The sequence below is a fragment of the Miniopterus schreibersii genome (genome assembly GCF_964146895.1).
Source record: "Miniopterus schreibersii genome assembly, chromosome: 12".
In the NCBI taxonomy this organism is placed as follows: domain Eukaryota; kingdom Metazoa; phylum Chordata; class Mammalia; order Chiroptera; family Miniopteridae; genus Miniopterus; species Miniopterus schreibersii.
Genome location: NC_138112.1, coordinates 49,095,673 through 49,107,544, shown reverse-complemented (window position 1 = coordinate 49,107,544; position 11,872 = coordinate 49,095,673). Strand labels below are relative to the sequence as shown.

Below are 11,872 nucleotides of genomic sequence, written 5' to 3'. Positions count from 1 at the left end.
TTGGTGAGATTAGTATGAACTGATCTCAAATCTGTAACTTCACACAACATATTTTAGATATTCCACTTCAACACACAAGAGAGGTATAATGCTGAGGCACAGGTGGACCATATTGGCTAATCTAGATTAAGTGATAAGAATAAATAACTCTAGGATCAGAATTATTTGCCTACCCTTCAAACATAAATTCTTTAGGAGTTAAATGACAGCTCCCTGCCTTATTTGTGTTCCTAGCAGTCGGGTCTACTTATTGAACTACTCTGTGTAATGCTGTACACCTTCAAGAGCTCTGTTTTCTTGGAACACACCTCCCAAAATGCTCTGTTCAGAAGATACTCAAGAGGTGACTGTTATACTTGGATGAACTCCACATATTACAACAAATAATGCTAGTCTGCACATAAGAAAAAATCTGTTTCCTTAATGGAAAAAAAATAAAATCCTTGGAAGAGAGTAATTTAATATCTATAAATGCCCATCTGTCACAGCATGAAAGGACATTATATTTATCATTGTTGCACATGTAATACACTTATTTTTCACAGCAGTTTAATGGCAGAAATTCCAAACAAAGAGCTAACATTTGGACTCTCATATTTTCATAAAATGTTTAGGTATACAAATTAGAATGATCCAGCCGGGGATGGCTAACTGAAAAGAACAGAGACCACTAATTATGATTGAGCTAGTCAGAATTTGGAGAAAACAATCAAGAGCCACTGGGTAAATATCCCATGAAAATCAAATGAGAGTTTTAAAGAGTAACCATTTTGATAAAAACTTTTTTAAATAGCAGAAAATATTGGTTATGCACTTACAAAAAATTTTCTTACGGGCTTCCTCATTTTTGTTTTATCACCCAACCCTCTCAAACCTGTACATGAAGCCATTCCAGACAAACTTCAAGGACTTTGAGCTGTACTATCTGTACCACACTTTTCCAATAATGGTCTGAATCCAAATCCACAGTGAAAACAAGCTGGCTGGTTTAACTCAGTGAAAAGAGAAATCATGCTCATGAAGAGTAACTTAGAGACTGTGGTTTGAAATACTATCACTTGAAGGGGTTAACTTTCTCATTGGTCCAGTTCTCTAACAAAGACCAAAAGACAATTTCTTTTTGATTCAATTTTTGCTATTATTAATTTGTTGTAATCTTCCCATTTTATTCATGTATTAGGGTAGTTTTTAATGAGGTTGACAATTTTCCAACTGAGCTAATGTAAATGTCATATATTCTTTAGAGAGGTCCTTGACTATGATGATGATACTATCACCCTCATGTACTGTTTTCTACGTGTTGACTACTGATCTAAGTAGCTGAAATGTACTAATTCATGAATTGGCACATTCATGGAGGGAGAGAGAGGTTAGGAATGTGACTAAGATCACACAGCAAGTAAGAGCTGGAGCCAAGGCTTCAACCTAGGCACTGGCTCCAGAGCTTATGCTTCTCACCACTCTGCTATGTTGTGTATGTTTTGTTTTGAAAAAACAAAAACAAGAAAACCAGTGATTGAACTGAAACGAAGCATGTGACCCACCTCACTTTAAAAATCCCTGTTTTCTTATAAACAATTCCTTTAAGACTTGTCAACATCGAAAAAAACCCAAACAATCCAATTTAAAAATGGGCAGAGGACCTGAATGAACATTTCTCCACAGAAGACACAGATGGCCAACAGACATATGAAAAGATGCTCAACACCACTAATCATCAGGAAAATGGAAGTCAGAACCATAATGAAGATACCACTCCTACCTGTCAGAATGGCTATTATAAAAAAGGCAACAAACAACAAGTGATGGTAAGGATGTGGAGAAAAGGGGACCTTCTTGCACTATTGGTGGAATACTACACTGGTGCAGCCACTACAGAAAACAATATGGAGATCCCTCAAAAAATTAAAAACAGAATCACTATATGACCCAGAAATTCCACTTCTGGGTATTTATACGAAAAAAAGTAAAACACTAATTTGAAAAGATGAATGCGCCCCTATGTTCACTGCAGTATTAGTTACAATAGTCAAGACAAGGGAGCAACCTAGGTGCCCATCAATAAATGAATGGATGAAGAAGATGTGGTATATATACACAATAAAATATTACTTAGCAATAAAAAAAGAATAAAATCTTATCATTTTTGACAATATGGCTGGACCTGGAGGATATTATGGTAAATGAAATAAGTCAGACAGAGAAAGGCAAACACCATGTGATTTCACTTATATATATGGAACCTAAAAACACAAGATAGAAACAGACTCACAGATACAGAGAACTGATAGTTGCCAGAGGGGAAGAGGAGGGGGAACAGGTGAAAATGGTGAGGGGAATGAGGTACAAACTTCCAGTCATAAAGTAAGCCACAGGAACGTAGAGTACAGCACAGGGAATATAGTCAATCACATCATAACATTTTGTGGTGACAGATGGTTACTAGACTTATCATAGTGATCATATTGTAAGGTATATAATAAATGCTGAATCACTATATTGAACACCTGAAACTAATATAATGTTGTATGTCAACTATACTTCAATAAAATTTTTAAGACATTTTGAAATGTCATTTTATAATGCTAATGTTTGTTGTATATATTTTATTAAATGTTTTTTATTCTGCCTTTCAAACTGAGTCAATGATAAGTGACACAATTGTAAAGAGTGATAGAAGTATATTAACAGTTACACATTTATATTTGCACAAAAATCTAGTTTGAAGAAGGTATTATATTAGTAAATAAGTACATATTTATCCCAATCTTTAAAAAATTTTGTGAAACCTAGAACAAACATATTGAAATTAGATTTCCTGGGCAATACTAGAAAATTAAATGGCTAAAAAATATCTGCAAAGAGAGAAACTACAAAATGAGAATTACAGAGTAATCAACTAAGCTGTCTCCAAATATGATTTGTGTGATGCACTTTTCCATATTTTAGTCCCTTACACTTGGTCTTTAATCTATTATATCCTGATATTCTAACAAGTAATACAATTAAAAACTACTTCTCCTCAGAGAGGAAATCTGTAATAAACTGTGTAATGCCTAGTATAATAATAAAACACTGTCCAAGTAACTAATTAATACTGGTGCTTAAAATTTATAGTAGGAAACTTTAACACTATGTCTGTTCCATATTTAGGCCAATTTAAGTGATTTTCAATATAGTTAAACTCAACGTAGGGGTTATATTCAGTTAAATCTCACTGACCAGACTTCCAAGAATGTGATTATATAGGTGAACCACTAGGACCAGTGGAGTCCCCTTAGCTGAATTACACTGGATTCCTACCAGGATTCCACTGAGGAGACTCATTAGGAAAAGATCTATCAATCCACGTGCTCATGTAAGACCGCACCCCTTCTTCCCACTACGCACCCACCCCACAGCAGAAACTCAAGTGAGCAGCTGTGCTTTGTGGCTTTTTCACTGAAGGCCGTAAGTCTGGGTTGAATTATTCAATGTGAGGGTCACAGTGAGAGAACGTGGGTCCTTCTTATTCTTGTGCACTGTGATTTGTCCTTTCAACGATTCACCTATAGAAGAAAGGCAAAAACTGTACTTAATAATTCAAGGAAAACAGTCTAACAGAAAAGTAACAACATATTGTGGGGTTAAACCACTAGGCAAGCCCAGTTTGCCTCAGTGGTTAGTGTGTCAGCCCACAGACTGCAGGGTCCCGGGTTTGATTCCAGCCAAGGGCATGTATCCCGGTTGCAGGCTTGCTCCGTTCGGGGTGCCTGCCGGAAGCAACCAATCAGGGTGTCTCTCTCACATCGATGTTTCCATCCCCTCCCCCCTCCTTTTCACTCTTTCTAAAAAGCAATGGAAAAAATATTCTTGGGTAAAGATTACAAAAAAAAACCACTTAGGAAAATGTTTTATAACAATAGCACAAAAGGTGGAAGAGAGTAAATTGAAGTATATTGTTGTAAGAGTCTTAAACTACAAATGAAGTGGTATAACATCATTTGATGATGGTCTGTGATAAACTAAAGATGCATGTTGGAAACTCTAGAGTATTATAAAAATAAACCCAAGAGGTATGGCTAATTAGTCAAGGGTAGAGATAAAATGAAATAGTAAAGAATATTCAATTAAAAAGAAAAAGAAAAGAGGGATAAAAGACAGAGGATATAAATAAAAAACAAATGGCAAGTGATAGAATTAACTTTAATAACATAGGTAATAATATTAAATGTAAACATGGCCAACATACTTTATAAAGATATAGGCTAAAAGAAAAAGGAGAAAGAAATTCTATATGAACATTAACCATAAAGAGGCTGAAATGGCTATATTAATTTCAGACAAAGTTGACTTTAGGAAAAAACTTAACCAGAGATAAAGAGAGGCATTAGGAAAATTCACAGCATTACAGGCCTATCTCAAGAAACAAGAAAAAAAATCTAATGAATCATCTAACACAACAACTAAAAGAACTAGAATGAGAACAGCAAGAAAAGCCCCGAGGAAGTAGAAGGAAGGAAATGATAAAAATCAGAGCAGAAATGAATGACATAGAGACTAAAAAAAATACAAAAAAATCAAAGAAACCAAGAGCTGGTTCTTTGAAAAGGTAAATAAGATTGATGCACCGTTAGCCAAACTCACTAAGAAACAGAGAGGACCCAAATAAATAAAATCAGAAATGAAAGAGGCGGTATAACAACTGACCCAACAGAAATACAAAGGATTGTAAGAAAATATTATGAGCAACTATATGCCAACAAATTGGACAACATGGGGGAAATGGACAAATTCCTAGAAGCATACAACCTTCCAAAGCTGAATCAAGAAGAGGCAGAAAACCTGAATAGGCCGATAACAACTAATGAAATTGAAGCAGTAATCAAAAAACTCCCAGCAAACAAAAGTCCTGGACCAGGTGGATTTACAAGCGAGTTTTACCAAACATTCAAAGAAGAATTAACACCTATTCTATTCCAGAAAATTCAAGAGGAGGGAAAACTCCCAAACTCTTTTTACGAGGCCAGCATCATCCTAATCCCAAAACCAGATAAAAATACTACAGAGAAAGAAAATTACAAGCCAATATCCCTGATCAACATAGATGCTAAAATCCTCACTAAAATACTACCAAACGGGATCCAGCAATACATTAAAAAGATCATACTTCATGACCAAGTGGGATTTATTTCAGGGATGCAAGGCTGGTACAACATCCGCGAATCAATAAATGTGATACATCACATAAACAAAATGAAGGACAAAAATCATATGATCATATCAATAGATGCAGAAAAAGCATTCGACAAAATCCAGCACCGATTTCTGATAAAAACTCTCAGCAAAGTGGGAATAGAGGGATCATACCTCAACATAATAAAGGCCATATACGACAGACCTACAGCCAACATCATACAAAATGGGCAAAAACTAAAACCATTTCCATTAAAAACCAGAACAAGACGGGATGTCCACTTTCACCACTCTTATTCAACACAGTACTGGAAGTCCTTGCCATAGCCATCAGACAGGAAGAAAACATAAAAGGTATCCAAACTGGAAAGGAGGAAGTAAAACTGTTATTACTTGCAGATGATATGATATTGTACATAGAAAACCCTAAAGACTCCATCAAAGTACTACTACATTTGATAAACAAATTTGGCAAGGTAGCTGGACACAAAATCAACATCCGGAAATCAATGGCATTTTTATACACCAACAATGAACTTTCAGAGAGAGAAACTAAAAAAGCAGTATCATTTACCACTGCAACTAAAAAAAGCAGTATCATTTACCACTGCACCTAGGAATAAACTTAACCAAGGATGTAAAAGACCTGTACTCGGAAAACTACGTGACACTGAAAAAAGATATAGAGGAAGATTTAAACAAGTGGAAGAATATACCATGGTCATGGATTGGAAGAATTAATATCATTAAAATGTCCATACTACCCAAAGCAATTTATAAATTCAATGCAACTCCTATTAAAATACCAACAGCATATTTCACAGACCTAGAACAAACATTTCAAAAATTTATATGGAACCAAAAAAGACCCCGAATAGCTGCAGCCATCTTGAGAAAAAAGAACAGAGTGGGAGGGATCACATTACCGGATTTCAAACTGTATTACAAAGCCATTGTAATCAAAATGGCCTGGTAATGCTACAATAATAGGTATATAGATCAATGGAACAGAACAGAGACCCCAGAAATAGATCTACGCCATTATGGTCAGTTAATATTTGACAAAGGAGGCAAGAGTATCCAATAGAATAAAGATAGTCTCTTCAATAAGTGGTGCTGGGAAAATTGGACAGATACATGCAAAAAAATGAAACTAGAACACCAACTTTCACCATACACAAAAATAAACTCAAAATGGATAAAAGACTTAAATGTAAGTCACAAAACCATAAAAATCCTGGAACATAGGCAGTAAAGTCACAGACATCCCACCTATTGGAATTTTGACTGATACATCTCCTAGGGCAAGAGAAACAAAAGAAAAAATAAACATGGGATTACATCAAACAAACAAGCTTCTGCACAGCAAAAGAAAACAGCCTCAAAATACAAAGGAACCCCACGGTCTGGGAAAAATATTTGCCAAGGATGTATCTGATAAGGAGCTAATTTCCAAAGTGTACAGAGAACTCATATTACTCAGCAAGAGGAAGACAACCCAATTAAGAAATGGGCAAAGGACCTGAATGGACACTTCTCCAAAGAGGACATACAGATGGCCAAGAGACACATGCGAAAATGCTCAACTTCGCTAATCATCAGAGAGATGCAAATTAAAACCACAATGAGGTATCATTTCACACCTGTCAGAATGGCTGCCATCAACAAACGACATGTGCTGGTGAGGGTGTGGAGAAAGGGGAACCCTAGTACACTGCTGGTGGGAATGCAGACTGGTCCAACCACTAGGGAAAACAGTATGGAGGTTCCTCAAAAAGTTAAAAATGGAGCTGCCTTTTATCCCAGTGATTCCACTCCTAGGAATGTATCCTAAGAATGCTGAAACATTAATCAGAAAGAATATGTGCACCCCAATGTTCACAGCAGCATAGTTTACAATAGCTAAGATCTGGAAACAGCCCAAGTGCCCATCAGTAGATGAGTGGGACATATACACCACTGAATACTAAGCAACTGTAAAGAAGAAGAATCTCGTACTCTTTGGGACAGTATGGATAGACCTGGAGAAAATTATGCTAAGTGAAATAAGCCAGGCAGAGAAAGACAAACATCACATGATCTCGCTTATACATGGAATCTAAAGAACTTAATAAACTGACGAACAGAATAGAGTCAATGACATGGAAGCATAGATGAGACTGACAAATGTCAGAGGGATGGAGGAGGGCGGGAGGGTGGAGGGGGAGGGAGTAACCAAAGAAGTTATATGCATATATGCACAACCCAAGGACACGGACAATGGTGGGGAAAGGGACTGGGGAGGGGGATGGGACAGGGTGGAACGGGTCATAGGGGAGAAAAATGGACATCTGTAATATTTTAAACAAAAATAAAATTTAAAAATTTAAAAAATAAATAAAATATAAAATAAGAGTGGCATTTATATATATTAACGTGTTCAATTCATAAATGAGACATAAATGTTTGTATGCACAGAGCTTCAAAATGCATGACAAACCTGACAGACCATCAAAAACAGACAAATCTACAATTATTGTTGGAAATTTCACCTCTCCTTTGTTGATAACTGCAATAACAACTAGACAGAAAATCAGAGAGAATGTGGAAGCCTTGAACTACACTATTACCAACATGCTTGACTGACATCTACAGAACCAAGAGAGACCATAGCTGGGTCACAAAACAAATCTTAAACTGTACAGAATGGATATAGAATATGTTCTCTGAACAAAACTAAATAAAATTAAATATCAGTAGTAGAAAGATTCTTGAAAATCCCAAATACTTAGGAATTAACAATAGACTTCTAAATATTCCATAAATGAAAATAAAAATCACAAGAACTAGACAACATTTTGATCTGAATGATAATAAAGCACAACACATAAAACTATGTGGCCTATAGCTAAAACAGTGCCCAGAGACAAAAATTATAACTTTAAATGTTTACATCAGAAAACAAAGAAAATAGGTCAGAGATCTTTAATGGTGAATTCTATCAAATGTTTAAGGAAAAATAATAGCAAATTTTTCTTACAAAAAATAGAAGGAATACTTCCCAACTCATCTTTTGAGGGCAGTATTATCCTGGTATCAAAACAAGATAAAGTCATTAGAAGAAAACTATAGATGAATATCCCCCATGAACACAGATTCAAAAACCCTTTGAACAAAAGGAAAAAAAGTCATGATTGTCTCATGAAATGTATAAAATACATCTGACAAAAGTAATTTATAACAACTTTTGGTAAGCTAGGAAAATGAGGAATGGTCCTCAACCTGAGAAATTATAGATAACATCATTCTTAATGGTGAAAGACTGAATGCCTTCTTCCTAAGACTGGGATTGAGGCAAAGACGTCCATTCTGACAACTTTTAATAGTATTCTATTGGATGCCCTAGTCACGGCTAGGTGCAAGAGAAGAAAAAAAGGGATAAAAATTAGAGAGAGAGAAAAAAACAACAAACTTTATTTGTAGACCGCATGTAAACCACATTTCTTACATATAGAAAATCCTAAAAGCAATATGCCCAAAAAAAGCTACTAGAACTGTAAGATAGTTTAGCAATGTCTTAAGATGTAAGGTCAATATAAAAAATTTAATTTTATTTCTATACATTAACAATAAAGAATTAGAAATTGAAATAGAAAACCACAATAGCATTTACAATAGCATCAAAAAGCATACATTTGAGATAAATGTCACAACATATGTGCAAGATTCAGACACATAAAATTATGCAATAGTGCTAAAGATGATCTAAAGTAAATGGAAAGATACATTTTGCTTGTGGATTAAAGACTTGATATGGTTAAAATGCCAATTCTCCCCAAAGTAATCCATAGATTCAATACAATCCTAATCAAAATCCTAACAGGCTTTTTTTTTTTTTGGTAGAAATTAAGGATTTGATTTTAAAATTTATATGACAAGTTAGAGAATCTAGAGTAACAAAAACAATTTTGAAAAAGAACAGACATATATACATCAACTGGACAAAATAGAGAGCGCAGAAATAGACCTATCTATATACATATGGTCAATTAATTTTTGGCAAAGGAGACAAGGTAATTAAACAGAAAAAGGACAGTCCAAGAAATGACAGTAGGACAATTTAATATATATTTGGAGGAAAATAAACTACTACTCTTAAAATTAACATAAAATAGACTATAGACCTAAATGTGAAAGATCAAACTATATAGATTTTTAGATGAAACATACAAGAAAATCTTTGTGATGTTAGGGTAGCAAAGATTTCTTAATTAAGACACAAAAGCACAAAACTTCAAAAAACATTGAGACCATGAAAAGACAAGCTGGGGATTGAGATAAATATAGTGTTAGCAACATGTATATTTGACAAAGAACTTGTATCCATATATATATATATAAATATTCTTACAACTCAATAATAAGATGACAAACAACCCAATTAAAAACTGAGCTAAATATTTTAACAACCCTCACAAAAAAGATATACAAGTGACCAATGAACATATGAAAAGAGGCTCAGCATTTTTAGTCATTAGGCAAATGAAAATTAAAAGCACAATGTCCTACATATACAAAAGAATGGTTTAAATTAAATGACTGAATATTTTTTTAAGTGTTAGCAAGGATGTGGAGCAACTGAACCCACAGTGGTGGTAGAAATGTTAAACAGTACAGTCATTTTGAAAAAATTTGCAGTTTCTTTTAACGTTAAACACACACTTACTTACCTTAAGACCCAATAATTCTGCTCCTAGGTATTTTCCCAAGAGAAATAAAAACATATGTCTGCACAAAGACTTTTACATGAATGTTTGCAGCAACTTTATTTATAATGATCCCTAATTGAAAATAATCCAAAAGTCTAGCAGCAGATGAGTGCACAAGTAAACTGAAGTATGCCCATACAAAGAAATACTACTTGCCAATAAAAAGGAACCAACTACTGATACACAGATGAAAATATGCTGAGCAAAAAAAAGCTGGAGTATATCTTGTGTAATTCCATTGAAATAAAATTCTAAAAGAATACTAATACTTTAATATTGGTAATACTAATTAGTAGTTTTACTATACAGTAATAGAAAGCAGATCAGTGGTTGTCTTGCTCTGGGTACTGGGGTTGGGGATGTTCACACAAGGGAATCAATAAAAAAATGTTTTAGAGTGATAGAAATATTTTATATCTTCATAAGGGTGGTGTATACATTTGTCAAAACTCACTGAACTATATCATTAAAATGTGAATTTTTATTGCATGTAAATTATAGAATAAAATTGTTTTTAAAATAGGGTACCTTAGAACTAAACACAGATAAATATAACATAGTAGAGAAATAAAAAAATCCATTATGGAGATTCAGTATATGTTAAGTAGGGCCTTTTAAACCACCAAGGAAAGGATTCAATAAAACTGTGTAAATATAGTAATACAATATTTTAAAATATGAAACCAAAGCCAGAAACCACAAGGAAAAGGTTGAAGATTCAACTCTACAAAAATTCCATAAAGATACTTTAAAGAAAAACAAGTAAATGAAAACAATGTTACTTTCACTTCTTAGAATAGCAAAGAATGAAAGAAAAGTCTGAATTTTGAATCAATGCCTTATGATATATTATCAGAAGTGGGACACCTTAATAAAAGGCACAAAATTTATTCCAGTTTTACATTTCTGCCATCTTCATTAACTTTGGGTGTTATTAGAAACCAAAGTCTTCCTCAAGTCCATGTGGCCCACCAGCCTTGCTGGCCTCCCTCAACAGGGAGATCCCATCCAAAAATACTACCTGTAGTCTGTCTCCCACTTTAATAAAAAACTTTCTTTTATTCCAAAATAAATAAATAAGTAAATATCTATATATAAATGAAAGGGAGGGGAGGGAGGGAGGGAGGGAGGGAGGGAGGAGGGAAGTCTTTGTTATTGAGATAAACCACCATCAGAATCTGATTGCTCTGATTTGCATTTCAGTGATTATCAGTAGTGATGGGTATTATTTCGAATGTTTAACCACTATCCTAAAAATCCTTTGTGCACCTACCTTAATGATTTTCTGTTGATGTATATCAGATATTTTTATAAATATTTCCTCTTGGTATGTGTACCCTAATGATTGCTCCTCTTTGATTTAAGTAGCCTTAGAAGTGTTAAAAAAAATGTAAGTTGGCTTGTTTGTAAATGTCCTATTCAATCCTTAATATAAGGATCAAAATAGGAATGTTCCATGGTGCTTATGAAGCAGGTTATCCAGTTTTCTTTTCAGGTTTAAGGATTTGCCTACAAGAGCTCTGTGCATCCTTCATTTTAGACATAGAACCCAAGTCAAAATGAACTAGTAATGGATACTTTTGTTAAATTTTCACACAAAAATTTTTTAAGCATCAATATTAAAATATCTAAATTTAAAAGCCATAACATTGCCTTATACATAAGCTCAGTATTACTTTCATGTCCTAAAATGAAATACAAGTAAAATAGCTAGTTCTATAATAACCTTAATTTCAAAATGAGGATGCAAATAGCACTTATTTAAGTTAATTAAATAGCACGAAGGGTCACAGTAATAAATACATAATTCATACTGCTGAACTTCCTTCAGTTGTTGAAGGCAGGAGCTGTAGTACCAGAATAGATCGGAGTAATTAATCAGTGTCAAATAGATATAAAATGACTGATGTCGTTAAGTGTGTATACTGTGGTGAGAGCTGCAAAGGACA

General features: G+C 34.2%; 1 protein-coding gene across 3 annotated transcripts in view; it reads right to left on the bottom strand.

Moving 5' to 3' along the window:
• Positions 1 to 443: 443 nt before the first annotated feature.
• The window catches only part of PRMT3 (protein arginine methyltransferase 3), an 80,571-nt gene continuing 69,142 nt past the window's right edge, over positions 444 to 11,872 (bottom strand). For 2 of the 3 annotated variants that reach the window (XM_081155174.1, XM_081155175.1), the window contains one exon: positions 444 to 3,548. In XM_081155174.1, the coding sequence (XP_081011300.1) occupies positions 3,439 to 3,548 (110 nt within the window). In that variant the 3' untranslated portion in view covers positions 444 to 3,438. The remainder of the gene's footprint in view (positions 3,549 to 11,872) is intronic. The other variant, XM_081155176.1, reaches the window with a different exon arrangement.